Below are 26,879 nucleotides of genomic sequence, written 5' to 3' on the forward strand. Positions count from 1 at the left end.
AACTCAACACAAGTTAGAGTCATTTTGAAGGAGGGCCCCTCAGCTGAGAAATTCCTCCCACCAGATTGACCTGTGGGCCAAACTTTTATGTTTTCTTCATTGACGATTAATATGAAAGGGCCCAGATTATGGTGGATGATGCCACCTCCAGGGCTGGTGGTTCTGGGTGCTATAAGAAAGCAGGCTAAGCACGGCATGGGAGCAAGCTAGTAAGTAGCATTTCTCTACTTTGACTTCAGCCCCTGTCTTCGGGTTCCTGCATTGAATTCCTGCCCTGACTTCCTCTCATGAGCGACTAAGACTATAAGCTGGGGGTGGGATACGGTAGTGTGGGAAGTCCTTCTGTATGTCTGTTGCTTTTATTGGTTAATGAATAAAGAAGCTAATTTAGCCTATGATAAGGCAGAGTAGAGCTAGGAGGGAAAATTAAACTGAATGCTGGGAGAAAGAAGGCAGAGTAATGAGAAACCATGTAGCCACTGGAAACAGATTTACCAGAACCTTGCCAGTAGGCCAGGAGCCTCATGGTAAATATAAAATAATATAAATGGGTTAATTTAAGATGTAAGATCTTTCTAGGAATATGTTAGAGTCATTGGCCAAGCGTTGTTGTAATTAATATAATTTCTGAGTGGTTATTTTCGGTCTGGGCAGCTGGGAAACAAACAAACAACCTTTGACTACAGTGGGGTGGGGGACTTTCAACTCCAAGTTGCTTTTAGTCATGGTGTTTTATCACAGAAATAGAAACACTAAACCAGTATGCTTGCATGTATGTAGTATGTGTACAGGCATGTGTGTACATGTGCTATGGGCATAGTATGTTTGTAAGACATATGTATGCATGTGAGTGAGTGAGTTTGTGAACCATGAATAATTTGAAGGAAGGTTTGGTGAATAGCATGGTGGATTTATTGTTTGGTGGTATGATTCACATAAACACTGTGTGTGAGTGAGAGAGAAGGGGAGGAGAGAGAGAGAGAAAGAAGAGGAGAGAGAGATCACCAAATGTTGTGACTTGTTTTATGATCCAAAGCCTGCCTTTTATGCCATTATCATAAGTAAGAGAAAATGGCCTTCTCAGGCCACAGCCTTAAAGGATATCCCTTATAGGACAAACATATGTAAATGGAGTCATTCAGAACACAAGCATGTGGTACTCAATGTCACATTGAGTCATATGACACACAATGTCATGTCATTGAGTTTCTCTCTTGTTGTGCCGCCACACATAACTGCATAATTGTTTTCCATCCCCATATCGGTTCATAATAGGAACTCTCATGAGAAAGTTCATGAGCCTATCCACTGAAAACCAGAAAGGTCTGAGTGGAAAATGGCATCACCCCACACTGGAGTTGGCAAGTTGCCTGTGTGAAAGTTATGCAATACATCTCTGATCCAATGCCAAGGTCATTTTGTACTCACTGGATCTAGCCTTTTAAACAAGAACTCACAGCCCACAACTCCAGAGGAAATAATTCCTACATGAAGCCACTCCCAATTCCTCATGGTTGACCGTGTCTTTTCTTATTGAGATAACATATTAGCCCGTTGTTTAGAATTCTAGTGTTTACATCCTACTCAGAGATCAGAGCATGATGTAAAGCTGAGTGAACGTTAAGAACAATCAGGATCACGTATTATAGGCTCAATGTCCTTTATTTATGACTAGAAACCAAATATGAGTGAGTACATTTGTAGTAATAAGGGCGGTGGGGCTGCGTCCCCAGCACCCGGCTGCCTGGCTAGCTTATGCCCGAAATAACAACACACAAACTGTATTCATTTAATCACTGCTTGGCCCATTTCTATCTAGCCTCTTCTAGGCTAATTCTCACATATTAATTTAGCCCATTTCTAATCATCTGTGTAGCGTCCCTAGATGCGCTTACCAGGAAGATTCTAGCCTATGTCCATCCTGGGTCGGAGCTTCATCGCGTGCCTCTGCCTGGGAGCTGGGAGCATGGCGTCTCTCTGAGGCATCTGCTCCCGAGAGGAGAGCTGTGGAGTCTGAGCTCACTTCCTCTTCCTCCCAGCATTCTGTTCTGTTTACTCCTCCCACCTATCTTCTAACCAATGAGGGCCAAGCAGTTTCTTTTTATTTAACCAATGACCTTCCTCCATCATACATCCCATGTTCCTCTTTTTGGGTCTGGCTTACCTCACTCAGGATAGTGTTTTCTATTTCCGTCCATTTGTATGCAAAATTCAAGAAGTCATTGTTTTTTACTGCTGAGTAGTACTCTAATATGTATATATTCCATACTTTCTTCATCCATTCTTCCATTGAAGGGCATCTCGGTTGTTTCCAGGTTCTGGCTATTACAAACAGTGCTGCTATGAACATAGTTGAGCATATACTTTTGTTGTATGATAGGGCATCTCTTGGGTATATTCCCAAGAGTAGTATTTCTGGGTCCAGGGGTAGGTTGATCCCGAATTTCCTGAGAAACCACCACACTGCTTTCCAAAGTGGTTGCATAAGTTTGCATTCCCACCAGCAATGGATGAGTGTACCCCTTTCTCCACAACCTCTCCAGCAAAGGCTATCATTGGTGTCCTAGAGAAGCTAAATAAGAAGGTGAACCCAAAGAAAAACATATAGGCACCCTCCTGAATATTAACCTTCATCAGACGATGAAAGGAGACAGAGACAGAGACCCATATTGGAGCACCAGACTGAAATCTCAAGGTCCAAATCAGGAGCAGATGGAGAGAGAGCACGAGCAAGGAACTCAGGACCGCGAGGGGTGCACCCACACACTGAGACAAGGGGGAACTCACCAAAGCCAGCTGGCCTGGGTCTGAAAAAACATGGGATAAAACCGGACTCGCTGAACATAGCGGACAATGAGGACTACTGAGATCTCAAGAACAATGGCAATGGGTTTTTGATCCTACTACACGTACTGGCTTTGTAGGAGCCTAGGCAGTTTGGATGCTCACCTTACTAGACCTGGATGGAGGTGGGTGGTCCTTGGACTTCCCACAGGGCAGGGAACCCTGATTGCTCTTTGGGCTGACGAGGGAGGGGGACTTGATCGGGGGAAGGGGAAGGGAAATGGGAGGCAGTGGCGGGGAGGAGTCAGAAATCTTTAATAAATAAATAAATAAAAATAAAAACAATAAAGAAAGAAAAAAAGAACAATCAGGAGGACATTGGCAGAGGAAAATTGCATTTAATCCAGGTCAACTTAAGTATTTGTTTATCTCGCAGACTTCATCTGGTCAACATGACAGCAAGGACCCATTCTGGTGGCAAACCTGCCACTGCTGCCAGCCTCATTTTCAACCCTTCCTGCTTTGTTAACATCTGCAGTTTTCCTTTTTTAAAAGATTCTAATTCCAGGGCTCTGCCGTGTTAGAGCAAAAAGTAAACATGAATCCATATGTAAACGTATCCCTCTGGGCATCAGGGACTCCAGTCCATGGCGAATACATGGTAGTGTCCAGGCTGGTGGAAGGAATGGGCTGTTGAGGCAGGGGCCTGATGCAGACTCAAGACCCCCACTTGTTCTACTTCCTGCGTTGCCCCATTGAGCCAAAGATCATTTATTCATGAGATGCTGAGGATGATGCTGGTTGCTGTGGGGACCAGGCACAACATGTCTAAGGCAAACGTTGGCCTTATTGTAGCTGTTTAATAGATAATGGCCACAATTATAACTATTAATAGTTAATTAACTGCTAATTCAATTTACAGTTGGATTTAATTAATATTCATAATGAATGGATTCCTTATCTACTGTGAAAAAATATTTTCAGAGTGAAATAAATCATTCTTATAAAAATAACAATATTGACACTATTGTGTTCCTTACTTTGCTTCCCTCCAGTTACTAGAGGCAGCATGGACAGCTCACCCACAGCCAGACCCTACTCTGTGCATCTTATAGATATGGATAGTCCCTGGCTTATGATGGTGTTTCGTGGGTGCTTTCAACTATAAAATAGAAATGATCCCAGGTAGGGAAGCCAGCCTTCACATTTAAATGTTGACCTGTCCCCAAGTCTATTACTTACCTTGCAGCTGTGACAAAATCCCTGACAAATGCTATTTATGTGTTTGTTTTGGTTTACAGTGGGAGCGGGCAGGAAAGGCATGACAGTGGGAGCCTGAGGTAGCTGGTCACATTGCATCCATAGCCGGGAAGCAAAGAGAGACCGATTCTGGTGCAGGGCTTTCTCCTTTTTTATTTAGTCTGGGATTCAGGCGCTCACAACAGTGTCTTCAACATTTAGGGTCTGTTTTCCCACCCCAGTTAACCCAGTCTAGAAACTCTCCTGCAGACATGCCCAGAGGGTAGCTCTTGGGTAACTGTACATCCCATCAAGTTGACAGCAGTGGCATCACACCAAGTCCATATGTAACATGGTTCTCTATTTTGGTGCCAGGAAGCACCAGCTCTCCATCAGCCCCATCACAAGGGGAGGCAGCCTAAACCCCCTCGTAGGCTGTTTTGCTGAAGCCAGGAACCTCACCAGAGTGGCAGGCTCCAGACAGATTTCAGCGTAGAGGATTGCCATCTGAGAGTGGGATTTTTGGAATGTAGCCCCATCTTAAGTCAAGAACCATCTGTGTCAATGTGTAACCTTCCCAGCCGTCCCAGAAGCAAGCCGATTCTCATCTCAGTTTCACAAGTGAATCAGCAGATTAAGCAACTTGACCACAGCCAGCAAGTGATGCCAGCATCTAGCTGTTAAGTAGCACAGACACCATTTTAAATGTCAGAATTTGACTGCCAATGGACAGCTGCACCGGCTAAGCGGTGCCCTTATCCTGCAGGCCATACCTTCCCTCCTCCCTCTATTGTGACCATCCTTCCACTGACTTGCCCCCAGCTTGTTTGTGAGTCCCACGCCCAGCTCTTAGCTCCCTCACAGGCATGCAGATCCGCACAGTGAGACCGTGCATGGCAATGCCACCTGACCTGACAGAATCATTAAAAATCACATATTCCTGCGGAGTACGAGTGTCCATCACCCTGTGACAGACAGGATGCGCTGCAAGGGAGCAGGGTAAGACTGTGTGCCATGAAGCACTGCTGAGGGCTGAAGTGGTCTTTGTGTCCTAAGCACCTATAGCGTGACACTTTGTTCCTCTCCATCACCTGTGCGTGGCCTGGAAGAAGATCGGCATCCACGGTTTCCATTCAATAGTGGCAGCTAGTGCCAAGTTCTGATTCCTTGGCTGTCCTGCCCAATGGTTGTACCTTCACCGAGGTCACTTTACAGCTGTCTGAGGGCCCATGTCCCTGGCAGTCTGCCCAAAGACTTCCTTAAACAGTATACAGGTAACAAGACAGAGGCAGCAGAAACTCGGTGATCTGTGCTCCTGAGTAGCTCAGATTGCTCCTTGCTGGCTCCATGGGAGAGATGTATCCACCGTGAGTGCTGCACCCCTAACCTTGGGTGTAATCCCCCCACAAAGTCAGGTGAAGAGACTGGTCTGCAGCCTAGTGGCTTCCTGCCTAGGTGGTCATGTGAGGTTTCCTCTGTTGCAGAGGAATTTGTAAGAGCAGATCAGAAACCCGAAGGAAAGTGCTTGCCCTGGCCTTTCCCTGAGAAGGGAAACTGAACAGAAACTTCTCAGGAGGGCCTGGGTTGGTCAATACAAAGTGGTTCTCCAGGGGAATTAGAAGTTGGTGTAAATGTCTGGTTGAACTGGGAGATTAACGAAGAGAGGGTCGCACCCAAATGCTAGAGTTCCTGTGATGTTCAGGTTAGGTATCAGATCGGTCCTGGTTCAGAACGCGCCTGGCTTCCCTCTCTGGACTCAGAGGTAATGGGTGCATTTTTCTGCAGACACTGGATACCTGACATTCTGCCTCTGGTTCCCATCCAGCTGTGGAATAGCCAGTCAGGTCCAGAGGCAGCAGTCTCTGTACTGGTGTCAGTGCCTCTTCGGCTCTGCCTGACTCGCTAAGGCTCTTGGCCTCAGTTTGCCAATCACTGAAATAAGTCATTTTCACCTCCTTACAGGGTTATTTTAAGAATGACATGGGTGAGGGGGCCCAGGCAATAAATCACCTGCCTTGCAAGCAAGAGGCCTTAGGTTGAAATCCCAGAACCTACATACAGAGGCAATGTGTGATGGCTCACACTTGTAATTGCAGCGCTGGGAAGGCAGAGACAGGAGGATTCCTATAGCTTGCTGTTTAGCCCGCCTGGCCCAATCAGCATGCTCCCAGAGAGTGGGTGGTGCTTAAGGAATGACACAGCAGATTAACCTGCAGTCTCCATATGCATGCACATGCATGCACACACCGTGCACACTACACACACGTGCACACACTCACACACCACACACATTCATACACTCACTACACTCATATACACATGCTCATGCACAGATGCGTGCGTGCGCGCATGCGCGCGCGCGCACACACACACACACACACACACACAGTAAAGGATTTGATACCTAAGTAAGTGTTGGGAGGCCTGGAAGACAGCACTTGCTCGCAAGATTGGCCCACAGCCATCATGGTCATCTTCATTCCACAATCACCAGGAAGCATGGACTAAGCGGTGTGGGAGGCAGCGCTTTTGCCATTTTGGACAATCTCACTCCAGGCAGAGCTCCTCTTCTCAATAGTAATAAGTGTAGAAATCACAGGCTGTCCTTATGATACAGGCACTGGGTACTAATCTCATACAGTGGGTTGAGCACAGAGGCCAGTTCTGCTGACCTCACCAAAGCAAAGCGTGTGTGGCCAAGTGCTGTAGACTGAGTCCTGGTAGTCCCATGTTCCCCGAGGTCGTGGGGAGCAGAACTGTCATGAACGCACACACATTACATGACACACATCTGTCTCTATTTCAGCCCTCATCACGGCCGCCTCCTTTGCAGGTATCAGGCATCAGGGTAGGTCTTTCAGAATTCAGGATCAGATGCTCTCAGCTGTTCAGATGTCTCAAATCCCCATCTTATTCAATCATTGTGTCATGTATGACAGGTAGACATGGCAGGAAGCATTTCTCTGATTGACAGATGAAGAAGCCAAGCACTATCTGTGAGGAGAGGACTGTCTGTGAGGAGAGCACTGCCTGCCAGGGGAGCACTGCCTGCCAGGGGAGCACTGTCTGTGAGGGGAGCACTGTCTGTGAGGGGAGCACTGTCTGGGAGGAGAACACTGTCTGCCAGGGGATCACTGTCTGTGAGGGGAGCACTGTCTGCCAGGGGAGCACTGTCTGTGAGGAGAGCACTGTCTGCCAGGGGAGCACTGTCTGTGAGGAGAGCACTGTCTGTGAGGAGAGCACTGCCTGCCAGGGGAGCACTGTCTGTGAGGAGAACACTGTCTGCCAGGGGAGCACTGTCTGTGAGGGGAGCACTGTGAGGAGAGCACTGTCTGTGAGGAGAACACTGTCTGTGAGGGGAGCACTGTGAGGAGAGCACTGTCTGTGAGGAGAGCACTGTCTGTGAGGAGAACACTGTCTGCCAGGGGAGCACTGTCTGTGAGGGGAGCACTGTCTGTGAGGACAGCACTGTCTGCCAGGGGAGCACTGTCTGTAAGGGGAGCACTGTCTGTGAGGACAGCACTGTCTGTAAGGAGAGGACTGTCTGTGAGGGGAGTACTGTCTGTGAGGGGAGCACTGTCTGTGAGGGGAGCACTGTCTGTGAGGGGAGCACTGTCTGTGAGGGGATCACTGTCTGTAAGGAGAGCACTGTCTGTGAGGGGAGCACTGTCTGTGAGGGGAGCACTGTCTGTGGCGGAACACTGTGAGGGGAACACTCTTGAGGAGAGCACTGTCTGTGAGGAGATCGTTGTAGATAAGGCAAACTCTGTCATGTTTTCGCTCTGTTTCACTGCCTGGTGATGAAAAAGATGAGAATTTACTTGTGAAAACTCATTTACTCTCAGACTTTCAAAAGCCATTTATCATCTATTTTTCCTGTCATACTGAAGTGAACCTCTAAGAAAATAGGATTAATTCACAGTACTGGCTTTGTTTCTGTTTTGTTGTGTTTCGTTGTTTGTTTTGTTTTCCTTTTTTGTTTGTTTAATGTGCATTCAGCAGCATGGCATTTCTCAGCTTTGGATACTGGAGTAGTTACTTTCTCATTACAGTGACCAAATATTTGACAAGAAACAATTTAAAAAAGAAAATATTTTTTTAACTTGTTTATTTGGATGTGAGTGTATGATCATGTGCATGAGAAGACCATTGTATGTGGAGGCCATTGTGTGTGAAGGCCAGAGGAGGTCATTGTGTGTGGAGGCCAGAGGAGGCCATTGTGTGTGGAGGCCAGAGGAGGCCATAGTGTGTTCTGTCTGCCAATCTCCACCGCATTTCTTTGAGACAGAGTCTTTCACTAAACCTGAAGTGAGACTTGTGCCAACAAGTGCAGAGATCCTCCTGTCTCTGCTGCCCACACTGCTAGGGATACAGGCACACACAGCCATGCCTGGCATTTTACACTGGTGCTTGCGTCTGAGCTCAGTTCCTCGTGCTTTACACTGAGTGCCTCGGGCCATCTCTGTAGCCCCTGCAAGTTTTCATTTTGTTCCATGGTTGGAGGGCACAGCCCAGTGAGGTAGGGAAGGTTTGTTGTCCGGAGAAGCTCACAGTTGTGGCATTGGGAATGTGAGAATGTTTGCTTACACATCTGTGGGTCAAGAGACAGAGAGGGTCAGGAAGCAGGGCCAGACTGGAAACTCCAAGGCCTGTCCCCTCATGACTTGCTTCTTGGAGGTAGGTTCCATTTCCCGTGAAGGACATTTAACACCAAATCACTGTGTATGTATACCACACATTAAGAAAGAGTGGGTCGCATTGCTCCCAAACCAGGGAACAGATACAGGAACTTATATCCTAAGGAATGTGAAAGGAGGTTCAGAAAGAGAGAGAGAGGGGGGTGGGGGGAAGGGAGGGAGGGAGGGGAGAGGGAGAGGGAGAGAGAGAGAGAGAGAGAGAGAGAGAGCGAGCGATCCGGTCTAAAGTCAGACTGCAGCTCACTCAGCAGCCCCAGGCAATTCTATCATCTCTGTGAACCTCACAGCTGTCATGGGAGACATCATGTTGTGATGCTTAATTCATGGACTGCTGCCCTTGCCTGCCCAGGGTGGACACTGAGCCTGGGGACATGGGTACGAGTGCCGCAGGCCATAGCAGACTGTTCAGAGACGGCAGCGCACAGGCAGGTAGGCAGGGCCTTTCTCCATGTGGTCTCAGGCAGAGAGTTTACAGAGCACATTCTCCCCTCAGCAGGGAGCTAGGGACAAGTCCTGAATTTTAAGGCAAACATCCCCGATAACAGATTTTTGTGGACAGATGACCTCAAGCCCAGACAGCAGAAGACGCCATCACTCTCCTGGGCCATGCAGCTTCTCTGTGGCCTGAAGATCTGAGACGGTTTGAAAGAGAACTATCTCCTGTGGCCTGTGTGTCGCCAGTTGGTTGTGCTGTTTGTGGAGCTTATGGAGACTTTGGGCTGGCTCCTGCTCTGTCACCTTCCGGATCCTCCATCTTCTGGAGACAAATGGGGAAACATCCCTTGCGGGCATCCTTACAGGATGTAGGTCTCATCCTCCTCTCACATAGGGCAGATCTCTTCTCCACCCTGCAGGTTCCTTCTGCTTAACAGAGAATGCAATAAATGGCAAGCCCCTCCTGCTGGCCTTCAGGGTCATACAACTTGTGCAAGCGCAGTGACCAGCAATTGCCAGTGTCTGAGTAGATGGACACCATGGAGTCAGATGCCACCGTGACGTGTCCTTCCTCTGACTGGGCTCCCGTCCATCTCTCAGTTCCAGTGTTTGTTCTGCACCTTCTTGTTTGAGATGGAATTCTTGGCAAATAGGTGACCACTTTTGAGGAGGTAGGTGGCTTGGTATGAATTTTTTCCTCATGTGAGCAGAACATGTGGCATTTACATCAACAGTGACAGAAGCTATTCACTGGGGAGATCTACTCCAAAGATGATCTGCCAAAACCTCTATAACTTATCCAAAAGAACCAACCCAGCCAGGACCACCTCCCCAGGCAGGACCAACCATGGAAAACCATCTCTGCAGCCCAAATGGTTATGACACCTCTTGATGTGGGGTCTCTTGTCTACCAGGCAGTGCTAAGAAGGCCTGGTTCCCCTCTATGTCCATGCAGCTCCCTGAGCTCAGCCCTGCACAGCACACGGAAGCCTCTGCCTCCCAGAGTTTGTTTCTTGCAGAGTAATTACTAATCTGGCTGGCCCTGTTCTTCCTTCACCCCTCATTGTACCTGGCATGACTTCTGCCTCGTGACTATTTCTGGAATTTAGAGATCCTATGGCCCACCGCCTTCACCAAAACTAAGAGGGAGACAGGCATTGGTTGGAGGGCATGGTTTATTCAAGCCTGGGCTTGGAAAATGGGGCCAGAGACTGTGTCCCTCATTGAAAAGCCTTCCCTATTTTCCAACAGAGAAATGACCAGGGGTGGTAAATGGGGTAAGAGTGAAGGAGATGTCTGTTGGCTACAGTGAGTTATGGTGAGCCAGGACATGGCCTCCCAGGACTTACTTTCCTTTTGCTGATCAAGGCCTAACAAAGTCAAGGCTGCTCTTTCCTTGAAAGGCATGGCCCTTTCTTTATGAATTTATTTTTATTTCTCTGTACTTTTTGTTCTGTCCCATGACCCATTGCCCAGAGACAGGGAGGTGAGCAGCAGAGGACTCGGACTTGAAGGGCAGACTCACAGTGGAGAGATCTGTACCCTGGGCCTGCAACATGGAGATGCGACTGGTTCGTAGAAACCCTATGACATCCTCTTCCCTGATTTGTAGGAAGGTAGACCTTATTAAAATATATCTGCCACCAAAGCCCTATTGGATGGAAGATAGAAATGTCCAAAGGGCTCCAGACAAAATGCAGGACCTTTGTTCTGCCACCAACCAGCTGTGTGGCCTTAGTCCAGAAGCACAACTTCTCTGTGCACCTACCAACTTCAACAGCTCTTGCTCAGGGCAGGAGAGATGGATTATGCTGGCCCACTTTCAAAGGCAGCTTTGACTATCCGTCTTCATAAAGTGCTAAAGCTGTCATCTACATGGGACACTTAGTTCATACAGGGCTGTTTCCCCCATCTAAGTTTTTCTCTTTCAAATGGCAGGAAAGAAACTCTCTGGGCCTGCAAATCTCACTGATATTTAGTGAGTGCTGCAGTGTGTCAGACGTTGCTGTAAACACTTGCTATATTTTAGTGGGGAAAAAATCAGACACATGTTCCTGTGCCTATTGAGTTGCTATCCTCATGGGCATTTCAGAAGATGTGGCTTCCCAGAGACAGAGCACCAGAGAGTTACACGCAGAAACACACAAGTCTGGAGCCATTTGAAAAGCAGGTGTTGCAAGGCTTTGTGATGAAGTAGCCATTGTCCTGCCTCCTTCACTTAAGTTCAGAGAATAAAAGTGGCTGCAGAGTCACTAATGCAGGAAAGAGGAGCCTACGGAGTGTCCAGGAGAGGAACTTCCTGGACAACCAGCAAAGCTTCTGCCGAAAGAAGGTGAAAGGGGCCAGGGAGTAGACCAAAGGCATGAAAGGGGACACAGGCCAACAACCTAGCCAGGATATGAGGGAGAAAGCAGAAACCCATCAAGGCAGAAAAATTACTTCTTAGCCTCGAGCATCTCCATTTCCCACAGAGAATGAAGAGACAAATGTGTGAGGTGCTGGGTCCACGCCATGGCAGGTTCATGTTATGAGAGCCCTTCCCTAAGTCTGGTGGGGGACCAGCAGCAGCTGAACCACTGATCCTGCTTAAGCCTCTCCTGCCTTCACAGCCTCAGATGCTTAGAGCACCCACAATGCACCAGGTACAGGCAAAGGGTGGAAACAAGGGAGCTAGGTCTGTCTCCATGGTACCTTGTTTGGGATGGGAGCTAGGGACATGAAAGTGACTCTCATCTCGCTAGCTGCATGTGTATGTCCTAGAAACTATGGTTAGACCTGGACAGGGCTACATTCTGTGCATATACCCAGAGAACAAGACTGAAATTCTATGCCTATACTTTCAGCACCCCAGCTTTAGCCCAGAAACCCATATGAATGTGGGCCCCCAAAACCTATTCTCTGAATCCTGGCCCAGGCTGACTACTGAAGCCAAGCTGACTAGGAATTGAAACATGGGAGGACTGAGGGGCAACTCTGTGAAAGACAATGAGTGTGAAGAGAGCAGCACTGGGGGCGATGGCAGAGGGGAAAACTTGAAAGATGGATGGATGAGGTGTGGTCATCTGTGTGAAGTCTAATTGTGGCAAGGTCACTGACTGTCCTATGTGAGCCTGGTGCAGGGACAGGAGAAGGTACACACGAAAGGGGAAAAATCTGAAAGACTAATGTCTCTAGAATCGACCAACCTTGTTCTGGGCCTTGGAGAGACTTTGGTCTGCTGTAGCTAGATGTCTCCAAGGAAGCAGTAGATCCCTGCCTAGCTGCCATGGTTTTCAATGGTTCCCTGATGAAGTCCGGCCTTCTCCCTTTTCCTCTTCCCTCCTATTTTTCTGCAGGTACTCCTCACATCTTTCTTGAGCCATTCCTGCAGATTCCCTAACTGAGATCTCTTCCCCTCACTACTTCCCTGTCTCTGCTGTGAGCCCTTTCCAAATGGCTGTTTGCCCAAGCTATTTCATAGCTAATACCTTTCAAATATCCCCAGAGAAGACTCTGGCCCTCATCCTCAGAGCCCAGCCTGACCCTCCACCCCCTTGAGAATCTCCTCACTGGTGCTCCAGCCTTTCCCCACGAGCCACCCAGAGCCTTCATATTCAAGGCCACTCCACTTGATAGCAATCCTCTGCTTCTCCTCCGGGCCCTCAGTGGCTCTGGGAGTATTCACCGGCACACATATGCTTACAACTCCCTTGGTGCTGTCTAGACTAGTTGTATTTATTTCCTTATTTATCCCCCACTGTCTTAGTTCAGGTTTTATTGCTGTGAAGAGACACCATGACCACAGCAGTTCTTATAAGGGAAAACATTTAACTGGGTGGCTTACAGTTCAGAGGCTCAGGCCATTATTAACATGGGGGGACATGGTAGCATGCAGGCGGACATGGTGCTGGAGAAGGAGCTGAGATTTCTACATCTTGACTCATAGGCAACCAGAAGTGGTCTGAGATACTAGGTGTGGATTGAGCATATAGGAGACTTCAAAGTTTTCCTCCACAGTGACACACTTCCTCCAACAAGGCCACACCCACTCCAGCAAAGCCATACCTCCTAAAAGTGCTACTCCCTTTGGGACCATTTTCTTTCAAACCACCACACCCACCAAAAGAAGAGTCCTTCAAAGCCAGGCTATACTTTTTGTATATGTGTCCCTCAATGTCCAGTGGTAGCTAGCATGTCATGAGTATACATTAGAAACTTGGAAACTAAATGAGAAAGAAATAATGCAGGTAACTAACCTGAAATCTGACCATAACCTCTCTCTTTTGATGACTCTAAACCTGTATTTTCACTGGATACATTTATTTGAAGTCACAAATGTCCCCAAATTCCCTCTGATTCTACACAGAAAGGCCATTGAGATGAGCAAGCATTGGAAACCCTAACATGTTGATTTGTACTGTGACCCTGGCCTGTTCATCACTCCCAACTGACATTAAATTGGGAATCAACTTGCATTTGAAAAGGAAACTCTGTGGATTGCATGTTCCCCTGAACACAGGTCAGAGCTGGTTTAATTTGGTCTTTTGCACGTCATACAACAAAGCTCACTTCCGCTGCTTTCTGACTCAAAGAGACTCCTGTAAGTCTCAAGTCCCAAGAAAATGGGACTGCGGTAGCCACAGACCTTGGGACAGCCCTGTGTCTCTCGGCAGCAAGTCCTACTCTCTTCTTCACTCTTCCATCCACTCCATGCACAACCTTTCTCCCTCGGCCCCTGGTGTGAGATCATCACTGTTAAGATCTGATTCTGTCCATCTTGGTCTGTCCTGCTTCTCCCCACAGCTTCACCTGTGTCCCCCCGCTCCCCCCAAGCCTCACCTGTGCTTGTGAAAGTAGTCTACTCGGCTTTTTCTACCTGGCCCTGTGCAGAGGAATTCAAAACTATGCCAAGAATCCAAGAAGCCTAGCAGTGATGCTGCATGGAACACAAAAAGCATGATGGGAAAACACGGAAGAGAGGGAGTATAAACCTCTGGGGCTGAGGGCAGATAGGACATCTAAACAGGACAGGAACGAGTGGATAAGAGCTCAGCAGAGGGAAGCCTTTTTGTGTGGCACTAGTGGGAACCCTTGCTGGAGTGACCTGCTTCTTGGGGGTCGTCGTGTTGAATGCTTTCACTTAGGCCATACCTTCCTAGAGGACAGACTAAGCGTCTTAGATCCCTGTTGCTTTCGAGGGCTTCCAACTTCAAGCAGCTCATTTGAGCATCCTTTCGGCTTCCATTCGCACCAGCCTCCAAAGCCAAATCAGATGTGTCTTGGCAAAGGGGGGCCGTGAGAATTGTGTTGACTGGTCTCCTTCTCTGGGAATTATCTGCTTGTGTCTGCTTTCTAAATCATTTTATGCTAAAAATAAAACATCTCCAGTAAAACTTTAGGGAAATCCTTTTACGCTGGGGACAACAAATCATCCTGACAGCGGAGTTTATCATCCAGGGGTCACAGAGAACAGAGGGTGTGCGAAGCCAAGACACGAGTGAGGCCCCACAGGATGGGTCCTGGGGGCTTCTTAAGGACATCCTCTCTGACATGTCATTGAGCCCAGGGCAGCAGTAGAGCTAACTGAACCAGTCCTGACATGTGTCCCCCCAAACAGTGTGAGGGCTTGTTCCACAGCTGCCACCAAACAGGAGTTCACTGAACAGCTTCAGAAATTTTAGTCAGAGCCATTAAAAATCATAAGCAAAGGCAATCTGTCGCACTGCCGTCACCAAGGTCACCCAGCAGCATGAGGCACCTGAAGAAGAGCTCATGACACCCTGCCTAGGACAGCCGTCATGTGCCACCCTGCCTGGGGCCAGCAGGCCCTGGCTATGCAAATGTGTTAAGAAGCATGAGCTCATTTAGGGACAGCCAGGGAAGGCAGAGGAAAATGCACAGACTGGACATGGGATCGAAACCTGAGGATTCTGAGATGAAGCTCGTGAGAATCAACACCATTATTATCAGAGAGCTCCATCCAAAGTCTGGGTGCAGGGATAAGTGTTGCACAGATTTTAAAGTTCTTTTGTGTAATGGAGCATTTTTGGGCTTTGGTGGTCAACGTTGGACTCATGGGTAGAGTTTCTAGCTGAGAGTAATTTGGGAAACACATAACCTGTGTGAGTGTGGAAAGCTAGGTAATAGAGACAGGATGAGATACACACACACACACACACACACACACACACACACACGCACACACATACAACACCTTCTTTCTCTATCTGCAAAGCCCTGGCAGACTACCTGTTCCCTTTGTACTCCATCTTATCTGTAAACAGGATTAAAATAACTCTTTCTCAAGGTTGCTATGAAGTTCAAATAGGACAGGGCAAGTGCTAGTGAAATGCAGGCCACTGGGAGGTTCTTAGTTTTTTTGTTTGTTTTTCTTTTGTTTTGTATGACTTTTTCCTCACTTTTAAAAAGCTGAGCTTTAGAGGAATGGGGCCCAGAGCCCATAATCATCAAAGGCCTAAGCCAAGACCACCTTTCCCCTGCCTTCTTTCCACTTTCTGTTTCTTTCTTCCTTGTCCCAAGAGAGGTGCTGCTCCTGACTGAGAAGGAGCCAAGGATGTTTCTTATTCACAGCACACATCTGCAAGACTGTGGGTGCCAAGGACAGCCCTCAGGCTGACGTTCTCCTCGTTGTTCTTAAAATAGAGAAACAATTTGAGAACGAGGCAAACCCAAATCACCTGAGTACAGCCCCCTGCCCTTGTTCCACTTCTGGCTCAAGAGGCATACCAGCCAGGCTCTTAAGGAGAGAAGATTGCGTCCTTCAATCTAAGTCAATGGTGGTCAAAGCTTGCCTGTGAAGGGGAAGAGGCTGCCCTGGCTTCTTGAAATTCTGCTCGGGTCTTCTCTGAGTGTCTACCCTGGAAGACAGGCAGAACCATGGCATGCCTGCTAGGACTGGTCTTCTCAGGAGGAAACTCAAAACCAGGGGAGGTGGCGGGAGCGCCTCAGGCTGTGCTAACGTACAGTGAGATTGAGGGTGAAGCCTTGGTCTGGCCTTCAGTTCTGTGTCCTCAGCAGTGAGAGCATCGTTGCCAGGCTTTTCAAGCCAGGAGATGGATAGTAGATACAGGAGAAGGGTGTCCCACCAGCTTGGGGACAGAGCTTTGAGCTTCCGAGTCACTCTTATACAAGGAGACCTCCTCTTCCCTAGGCTAGGTTTACCAGGGGTTTCCTGCCTGGGTGGTCTGTATCCACCTGCTGCTGCTTCCTGTGTTCTTCACCTGTGATTCTCGCCTGCTCTTATCTCCAAGCCTAGATACTGTCTCTGTCTAGACCATCCAGACATCCTCACACCCAGGCATCAGAAGACGGAGTGGTTTCCAGGACAGAGCGTTGGCACTGAAGGAACTAGATTCTCGAGGTCAAACCCAAAGCGTAATTTCAGATGCACGGGGAGCAGCTCCGCTGCAAGAGGCCACCTCTTCCAGAGAGGTGTCAGCAGTGACCGTTGTCACATGGGGATCAGGAGGCTTAGCCAGAACCCCAACCTTCTTGCTAGTTTTTAATGTCTCTGTAGGGTGTTGTGTGTTTCTACTGGTTTCCTTGAACCCAATAACAATCAGTTAGTTGTACCTGCTGCCCAGAGTCATTTGTATTTTCAGGAAACTGTTCACTAAGGAGAGTAAGCTACATGTTTAAAATCTTCATAACTCATCACTAAGACACCTGCATCTCTGCCTCCTGTGCCCCCTGCTAATGGAGTTTTTGTTGTTTGCTTAAGATACGTGCTGAATGCACACTTGCTAGTTGAGGGAAGCTCTGTGGCTGCTTGGCTCCTTGGTGTAGGTGTGTGGGGATGAAAAAGGTGAGATGTTGCTGGGATTAGCAGAGGGATCCAGGGCTGCAAGTCCACAAGCAAACCTCGGCTGTGTTCGTGGCTGTGTCCGTGGCAATGCCCACTCACACACTTCTGGAGGAGAGGATGACTAGGATCCCACAAGTCCATTAGGCAAAGCTGGCTTCAGGGATCTGAGGAGCACTGGTAAAACAGAGGTGGGAAATAAGAGGTCTCTGGCCCGGCACACCCAAGGCATGGCACACCATTCTGATAGAGCCTGCCCTGCACACCATGCTGAGCCTGCAGATAGGGCGATAGGGTGCTGTGCGGGCTTTGTTATGTATGTTTACTGGCTCTTTTGAAAACCATCCCCTGCAGAATAGAAAGGTGCCTCCTCACAGACACTGGCCCCCACAGGGAAGGGCTGGGATCAGCTTGAGATCTCCAAGGTGCTCCTGGAGGGCCTTGTGTTCCGTCATCTTGGTCCTCCCCTTACACCAGAGCCACATCTAAGTAAGGTGCCCTGGACTGTCTGCTACCTAGCAAGCTGGAGCTGTCTCAGCCAAAAGGAGCTAACTTTTGTTTGGAGAACTTGGAGCTGATCTACCCAGGCCCTTGGGCAAGGTTTCTAAAAAAGCCCAGCGAGTATGGGGTGGGGAAAATGTCAAAGAAAGGGATGTGAACCTTGGCTCTGCTGACACCAAACACAGGAGAAGTTTTCATCTTTGGTCTGCACAGCTGTGCTGCCTTGTGGGGCACACATGCTCTCATTGCTGGCTGTTAACATCTCCAAAGGAAGACTTGAAGAAGGTACCTGTAATTACCCATGGGATGACTTAGTTTTGACCTGGTCCAAGGTTCTCTGCAATGAACTTATCTCTCCTAAAAAAAGGGGTTGTGATTAATTGTCAAATATCAGCAAAAAACACCCCTTTTTTCATCTTACTGTAGCTAGAACACTCGTGGGATCTACCCCACTAAAAGGTTTTTAACTGTGTAGCACGGCAGTCAACTCCAGGCTCAGTGCTTTACCACAGATCTCAGAATGTATTCAGCTTGCTAGCCTGAGTCATTATGTCTGTTCATTAGCAAGCCCCTGTGCCCTCTCCTCCAGCAGTCAACCACCATTGGTGTCTCTGAGAATATTTTAGAGACCTCCCAGGGATGCAAGATTTACCCCACGTTTGCATCGCTTCACCTGCAGCTTCTCATATGGCAGGACTATCTGCCCCTTCTCCCTCAAAAACAGCCAAGGTCAAGTGTACAAAGAAGCTAGTGGAACCCAGTGCCAGAGAATTGCATGGAGAAGTTGTGCGTAGAACAAGCAGGCTGACCTCTCACTTCTACTCACTCCAGCCCGTTTCCACATAATGGCTCCTGAGGACAAAGCTGATGGAGGAGGGCGTGAGAGGCGAAGGCTGGCCAGCAACAGGAAATCCCTTTGAAATGTTTTCTGTCATCTTACAAATGTCAGCAAATTGTATATGATGACCATATTCAATTTCGACGTATCATTCTATTTTGAGCTCATTACTGAGACGCGAAAAGGGAAGAGCCTGAAGGAGTTTCCTATATGCATCTCTGGGGACCACTTCCCATTGGACTGAGGTCCCTGGGGACAGCAGCGAGCTCTCAGCTCTGCTGCTGCTCTTGTCTGTGGATAGCAGCTCACAGCCTCAGAGGGGAGCAACGAATCCTTCCTTAGATGGAACAGATGGTGACTCAGGACTTAACCTGTACCAGGCAGCTTCGGTTAGAGGGAAAACTCTAAGTGACAGCTGTGTTGAGACTGCAGTTTGAGGCAGGGGCTGCTGATTTTGTTGACTTACTAAGGTCCTCAGGGGTTGAGTGTTTTCAGGGTACAGGCCAAGAGAGACCATTTGTTCCACTCCATGGTCTTCTTTTCTGAGGCTCTGTTTGCCTTGCTACTTAGGCCTAAGGAGAAGTGTGTGTAGGAACCTCATGCCACAACGGCTTCCGGGACCAGAAAGGCAACAAGGTTGTGGCAGGCACCTTCCATAGTGACAGGAGCCTGCAATTATACACAGCCCCTTCCTAGAGTCTGCCTTAGCAGTGTGGTTTTGCATCTGCCTTTCAGCAACATTGAGAATCACTTAGAATCTAAGCATGCTGGTCCACAGGGTTGTGATGGTAAATTACACAGGGTTCGTATGTTGTCTTAGCCATAGACAGTGCTGAAGGGGCACCTGACTCAACGCAGGCAAATCAGAACAGACTCCTGAGTGGCAAGTTTGCCATGGTCTTTTTTTCTTGTCCTTTTGGCCAAAAGGTGTAAGCTATTGGCTTTCATGTGAAAAAGTTACTGGAATCAGTGCCAACTCAAAACCCAGAGCAGCGGAGTCTGGGCTGTGGGAGAGCAGGTGGGCATCTGCCAGGATTTGAATTTGCCTGTCAATGACCCATTGTTGTTCTTGTAAAATGACTGGACTCAGGACTGTTGCAGGAGGTCCTCCCACTCCTCCAGCCTATCACCGCTGAGGTACCAGCCCCCGCCCCATATTACTACACAGGACTCCCTGAGGGGCTGGATTCCAGGACATTGTCTCTGAAACTCCTGCTAAGTGGAGACCTAACAACAAAAATCAGATCAATGCTACCCAGGTCCCAGAACATAATTCCTAAAGTAATTAGTGGCCATTAGTGACATCATCAGGTACCCAGGCTCTTTCCAGCAAGTGGCTGGGTACCTGTAAGCCAGGGACTGTGAGAGCGGAAAGAGAACCAGAGACCGAGAGCAAAGGAGATGCTCACAGAGACAAGGCTGAGGTGAAGGCTTGGCATTGCCCACCTGAAGCTTCTCTGCTGCTTCCGGAGCCATTCCCACCTGAAAATCCTTGGTTAACCTGACTCCCAGAGAGATTCCAGTGCAGTGCAGTCTGCAGGAACAAGCAGGAAGCAAGAGTTCAGGTTGGCAGGAGGCCCTGGCGGGTTTAAGATGGAGGCCCATGGGGCACTGTAGGCTGCCTGGTCTTCTTTTGGTGGTCAGATGCAGCAGGGAGCCTGTAGCCTCTAAAGACGCCACATACAGGCTGAGTTCTTCTCGGGTCGTAGTTGATTTTTGTTGGATTGAGATCCATCCACTTTAAAGGTGAAACCGAAGTTTTCTGACTTGTAAAGAAAGACCACGGGTACACCAGCCAGCAGCATCCCAGTCACTGCAGAAGCTGCAGGGCCAACAGAAGGTAGGCCTGCTGCTCCAAACACCCCCAATCACCTGCATTTTGTAGCTAAGGATAAGGGAAAGGACGGTGCATCTCTCTTGAGCCCCCTACCCAGGTGAGAGCCACGGGGCCAGTACTGCTGCAGACAACTGGCTCAGCCACGGGGCGCGCGGTGGCCTGGATTCATGATGGGTGCTTGATGGATGCAATGACAAGGCCGCCAGTGCTAGGGCGCGCGTGTAGCGTCCACCGGCCGCGGCCCCTCCGCGGCCCCCGCCCCAGCCCTAGCCAGGCTGAGCACAGCCGGAGCATGCGCCTTTGCGCGGCCGCGGCCAGGAGGCGGTGGGGAAGCAGCGCGCATCGCTCGGGCCCCTGCCTGCTCCCAGCCGCCAGTTGCCGGTTGCTAAGCAGTTATTGTTTCTGTGGCGATTGCAGAGGCTGTGGCTAATTGGAGAAGCCCCACTGAGCAGCAGCGTCTTCCTCTTTGGAGCCTGTCTCTGCTCTTTGCATTTAAAGAGCAAAGTAGGCTGCTCTCCCAAGCTCCCTCCCCCACCGCCCCCCGCAAAACCTGGTGATTTCGGAAGTATGGACTAGAATTGCTCTCCTCACCCTATCATTGCGACTCTGGTGCCTTCAAAGTCACAATCAGACTACTCCTGACTCTGGGGTGGTGAGTGCCAGCACAGACCATGACCACCGCCAAGGAGCCCAGTGCCTCAGGAAAATCTGTACAGCAACAGGATCAGGTAAGGCTGCTAGGATGCGTGTGTGTGTGTGTGTGTGTGTGTGTGTGTGTGTGTGTGTGTGAGAGAGAGAGAGAGAGAGAGAGAGAGAGAGAGAGAGAGAGAGAGAGAATGGTCTATTGGCTGTCTGTAGCTCTAACCCCAGGTTGATGTGTGGGTAACACACCCTGCCCCACCCCCTCTATTTTAAAGGCTGCCGGTGGCTTTATCAATAACTGAAAAGCAAGGTGGACTTGCCCAAGAAGCTTTGGACAAAGGCCTCCCTCTTTGGGGCTGCCTCATTTAACCTGTGTTAGTTGTGAATATTCCCAACTACTTTGTAATTGGGGGAGAAAGGACATAGCAAGTATCCCTGGGTCAGGCTGATTGAGACCCTGCAAAGGGACTTTGCTGTGGCTCTAAGACAGGTCAAAAGCAGGTATACCTGGTGAAGGATCTTCCTTCCCGTGTCTTCTGGCCCTGCCCGCTTCCTCAGAGTGTCAGTGGAGGCAGGGACTGGCTGTGTTCCTGAGGGCAGAGAGAGCACACTGCCCAGAATAACGAGGATGTGCCAGGAGTCAGGTGAGCCTGGCTGACTTGCAGGGCAGTGGGAACATTTAGGCTTTCTTGGAGTCCTCCAGGAAGAGGAGCTGTTCCTGCCCCAAGAGGGTTCCCTTCTGGCATGCACGGGGAATGGATGCATGACTGCTGTGGATACTGCAGCTCCCCTCCCAGAAGGTCTGAAGGGCTGCCTGTCCCTTGTTGTTCCCTTCACATCAGGAGGTGTCTAAAGCCGACCCTGGGAGACTCTACCAGGTCGGTAGAGCAGTTGGTGCTGGCTTGGTTAATAGACAACATCCACAGTTTCCCTTATGGGTCTAGGTTGTCCTTAGGTCACTTTTCCCAGCAACAAAGCAAAGGAGGGAAGCCCCTCTAGAACTCAGGAAAGCCAACAGTGTCTTTGGGGACAATATGTGAAAACACTGTCCTATCAACTATTTGGGGACAGTTGGAATTTGTATTTAGTGAGAGCTCTCTCTTTGGAGGTCATCTCCCCTAACTCATTTTTCAATTTTTTTTAAAGGAGAATATCTTATCTCATCATGCAGGGGTCTCACATACAATTTGGCTACTCCCAGGGAGAAGATTTTGTAAAACTAGAAGTCTGAAAAGTCTTAGTCAGTGTACGAATTTGAGCAAGGGATCGGTATGAGCATTTGAGCAAGGATTAATGTTCAGCCAAGCTGGATAGGTTCAGAATCGGCAAAGCAAGCCCTCCTCCTCATGAGCACCCTGTCCAATGTCTGCTTCTTAAAGAAATATTTCTACCCCAAATTAGCATCTCATAACTCAGTCTCCTTCCTTGCTAGGTATGGCATTATTGCTCTCTGGGCTTCTCTGGGCATAGGTCATAAGGTTGAGAATGCTTACTGCTGCTTTTGCTTCTAACCAGGTGTCAGGTGCCCATGGTTCAGTCAACTTATGCAAAAGAACTTTCCTGGATTCTGTGCAATTTTCCCTTATTTTACCTGGTCCTGGCATGCACAGGAATGTCAGTGGTTGAATAGGGTGGGGGTTATGTACCATAGGCCTTTAGAGCGTGAGAAAGCCCCCTTTCTTGACCCACGTTCTTTCGCAAGAAATGGACACTGTTGTCAACTGAGGTACTCCACTTTCCTTGTATTGCAGTCAGTGGGTCCTTTCCTCTTTTTTCTGGTGGCCTTTTCCTTATTCTAAGAATGTCACAGAGCTGACCCCATGAAGTTCATGAAGAGTGGTCTAGGACTGGGTGGAGGAAAGCGAAGTGGGTGGAGGCCAAAGTCTTACATTTTAAAATTATATATGTACACATAAACATGTTTACATATACACAGCTCTCTCTCTCTCTCTCTCACACACACACACACACACACACACACACTCACATACCAAAATCTCACATGCGACATGCTTATGCACGCTACTTTAAAATCTGTCGACAATAATCTTAACTTGCCCAACACAAACAGTAAAATAGGATAAAATGTGTCTTATATCTTCATTATATACAATTTTCTTTAAGCTCCATGCAGCTGGGTGTGGTGGCTCACACCTGTGGTCACAGCACTTGGGAGGCTGAGGCAGAAGGATCACTGTAAGTTAAAAACTGCCTGGGCTACAAATTAGACACTTTCTCAAAACAAACAAACAAACCTAAAAACAGTTCATGGTGAAGACTACAGAACTCGGTTGCTCATTTTCTTTCTTTTTCTTCTTGCTGGTGGAACAGGCAGATGGGGAATCATGGGAGTTGTGGGAGAAATCTGTTGCAATTGTCCTTAGAGAGATGTCCTGATTGTGGTTTAGCTGGTGGTTTTTTGTTGGCTTATTTGTCTGTGCTTACAAACACCTGGCCTTGTAGGAGTCATCAGAATCTTGGGGACTGGTGGCAATATGAGGCCTTAGGGCCAGCTAATAGCTTGCTTAAATGTGTGGATGGTCATAGTGAAGAATCCATTTCTTCTCAATAAGCCAAGGGCTGGTACCCTTTTCCACCTGCCCTGAAATTTGGGAACTATTCACGTGGTAGGGGAAGGGAGAAACAACTTCCCTATGCTGAGAATCACCACAAATTGATTTAAAAATGAGAAAAAGTATACAATCAAATATTTTACATTTTCCCCCAATTATTGGTACCAATCTTCTGAAAAACACTGTGAAATAGATAAGTATGCATAATGAGTTGCTTGGAGCTTTAGTTTTTAAAGGATACGGTGAAGAGTCACTGGAATAAAAGGGAAAGGGGATTTCCGGAGCCCAACTGCTCTTTCTCCTTGGAGATACTGGGTGATTCTATGTGGGTTTTTTTTTTTTTGCGTTTGTACTTTTTGCAGAGGGTGGGTGTTATGTCCATGTTATGGTATATGGATTTGGGGCTTTACATGCCATGATGTGTGTGGGGTGGTAGGCACATACCATGGTATGAAGGTCAGAGGACCACCTTGTTTGTTCACTGCTGTGTATGTGTGCTGGGATAGATGGCCCATGAGCATCCAGACCTTCTCTCGCCTCCGCCCCTTGTCTCCTCGCAGTGTGTGCTTGATCACAGGTGCTTGCGTGACTGTGTCTAGCTTTATCTTGAGTCTGGGATCCAAATTCATGTTGTCAAGCTTGCATTGCAAGTGCTTCAGCGTCTGAGCCTTCTTCCTGGCTTCTAATTTCTTAAAGTACAGTATAATCTGCCCCAGAATGTCTGGAAATAGCATGTTTGTTAATGTGAGTGAGAAATATTTACTCAAGTACCTCAGAGGCCACTTAGATAGGACTGAGCTGTTTTGGGGACTTCTGAATCCACCCTGACCTCCACTCACTCCTCCCACACAGAGAGACCAAGAGAGGGAAGCAGAAAGGACGAGGGTAGTCTGGTTCAAATTTAGTGAGTTCTCACGGGAAGACTAAATCCTGCCTCAGAGAACCAAATTAAAATGATATTTCCACTTAAATTTTTAAAAGAACAGATTTATTTTAACATATGCTATCCTCATTTTAAATGATTTAAAATTGGAAAGCTGTAATCAGTAATGCTATTCAATAAGAGAAGACAGAAGGATTCATTTTGGATTTTTCCAATGAGCCATAAAACATTTGCTCAGCTATTGAGCAGGAATAATATTTTAGTGATGTAGATGATGCATGGATGTGTGTGCGCCTGTATGTATATACACAGATGTATAGTCACAAACACAGATATGCTCATCATGCACACAAACCTGTAGCCCTTGTGTGTCACAAAGTCACAGTGGCAGAGATCTCATAGGTGCTTGGGTCCGTGGCTGGATGTTGACTCTCATGTAGGAGACTGAGAGGCCTGCTGTTAATGGTCATGTGATGTGTCCATTACTTGCTATTGCTTCTGTTGACTGACCACTGTCAATCCCAGACAGCCTACTAAGTGTGGGCCTCAGAGCCTAGCCTTGACTGGTAAGTTGAGTCATTTACTGAAGCATTTCAAATAATACTTCAATTGAGTCATGTTTTGAATTTGATGTTAGAATCCTAGAGTTAACATAGTGGCTGGGGCAACTGTTAGAAGGCATGTGGTTCAGGCTATAGACAGGGGGGTTGAATGAGCACCTACAAGATACCTCTCTGACTGGTGTGCTTGGAAACAATCTTGTCACTTCTTAGGACTCCAAGAGTCTATGCTAAGAGTACCTGGATTTGATTATCATAAGAGTTCAGCTTTTTGTGTAATCGTGTTAAAGGGAAAGTCAATGTGAGGTGCCTGCATTTCATGTGTTATTAGGGTGCTAAGAGAGTTTGAAGGAAACCAAGAAAAACATATTTGGTATTAAGAAGGTCAGAACAACATACTGTGAGGTCATGATAGGAGAGGGAGGCATTCAGAATCCAGAAAGTGCCTTTGGTGTCAGTGACTCTCATGAGCACACTCACAGAAAGTAAATTCCACCCTGAGTAGATTCCAAATCATCTGTGGCCCCGTGGCTAATATACTGGGGGGATCTGGGTAACCCTCGTAGAGCCTGCGAGCTTCCAGAGGGAGGCCCTGGAGCTGGGAGGCTTTCAGAAGAGAAGGTGATGTCATTGGAAGCAGGGTTACCCTAGAGAGCACAGCACTTGGAGCTCTGCTACAGGGAACACTGGGTGGTCTCATTGTGCTGTGGGGAGGAAGGAGGCTGGCTGCCACGTGCTGTCCTCATAGGAAGATGTTAGACTCCATCACCAGAAAAGGGCTGCATGGTGAAGAAACAGGCAGCCAGCTCATAGACCTGGTGAACAAGGCTCTGGGCAGTTCTAAATCTCTGGGTCTATATCACACAGTGTTAAACAAGTACACCCAGACGGGTCACATGGTGCACCAGATGAAAGCCCAGATGATAGGAGAATGGTAGGAGATCTTTCGTCTCCAGACTGACTGCTGCAATAGACCAGGTCAAAGAATGGAAATAAGCTATCCAACCTTTTCTATCTCTGTGATCAAATTAGTCTGACAAAAGCAACTTGAGAGAGAAAGAGATTATGTGGGGTCAGAGTTCCAGGGTCCAGGCCAGCCTGGTGGGAAGTCAGGGCATGGGGATCCTGAAGCCGCTGGTCACATTGCATCCACCATCAAGATGAAGGAGATAAATGTTGGTACTCAGCTCACTCTCATCTTTATACTCCCCAGGAGCCCTGTCTAGGGAATGGTACCACCCACAGTGGTAGGTCTTCCCACTTCAGCTAACCTATTCAAGATTATCCATTCCCCAGTCATGTGTCTCCTAGGAGATTCCACAGCTCATCAAGTTGACAGCAGTGTGCATGCCTGCTGGAAAATGCTCTGGTGTAGTAAGTGTGTTTTACTGTATCATCCTGTCATTCTGCAAACTCAATACCAGCTAGCATTCCAACACTGTTGTTGGCGGGGCAAGTTGGCTAAGTCCTGCAAATGATTGACAGAACACCTGGGGACCTGGAGCGTTGGCGAGGGCTTTCCTGTGTCCTTTGGAAGGTCTAGCCCCAGTGACACATGGAAGCACTCCGATATTGATGACTTCTTGTCGTGAACACCCTCCCTTTTCTGCAAGCAGGAAGTGTGGCATTGTCTTTGGGAAAGTGAGCTATACCTACGTGTGGCACTCCCAGATCTGATCCCAGTAGACAGAGGAGGCTCCTGTCTTCCTCCCTCATTGTAAAGAGTGAAGAGTCTGCTAGTGTAGACTTCACACGTTGAGGAAGAAGGTGCTGCTGGTGGGAGAAGCAATTTCCTGCATGCCTCCAGAGGTCTCTGTGCAGCTCTCTACCCTCTGTGAGAAGCTGTGATGTTGAGTGGAGGCTGTGTGTCTGCCAGAGCCGTGTTTTTCTGAGACCAGGTGGCTTTCCTTTAGTTCTGGTTTCCTGAGTGAGGTGACAGATGACCATGGGGGCAGATGAGCCCTGGTCTGCTGCAGTTCTGCCTGTGGCAGACACCCTGGAGTCCTTGCTGACTCTGATTGCCTAAGCGCCTTGAGATGGAGACATGTAAAGAGTCTGAAAAGGCCTCCAAAGACAACCTAGAAAGGGG

At 48.2% G+C, this 26,879-nt stretch overlaps 1 protein-coding gene across 4 annotated transcripts in view; it reads left to right on the plus strand.

The window, feature by feature from the left end:
• Positions 1-26,879, plus strand: part of Dpp6 (dipeptidyl peptidase like 6) — an 866,060-nt gene that overhangs the window by 406,089 nt on the left and 433,092 nt on the right. Inside the window, exon 1 of one of the 4 annotated variants that reach the window (XM_041640588.1) lies at positions 20,427-20,860. The exons of the other annotated variants lie outside the window; for them this stretch is intronic. Coding sequence (XP_041496522.1) covers positions 20,804-20,860 — 57 coding nt within the window. The 5' untranslated portion in view covers positions 20,427-20,803. Of the gene's footprint in view, positions 1-20,426; positions 20,861-26,879 lie in introns of those variants that run through there. 4 annotated transcript variants of the gene reach the window in all.

Source organism: Microtus oregoni, unplaced genomic scaffold (genome assembly GCF_018167655.1).
Source record: "Microtus oregoni isolate MIOR12 unplaced genomic scaffold, Mior012 000064F_ref0000363, whole genome shotgun sequence".
In the NCBI taxonomy this organism is placed as follows: domain Eukaryota; kingdom Metazoa; phylum Chordata; class Mammalia; order Rodentia; family Cricetidae; genus Microtus; species Microtus oregoni.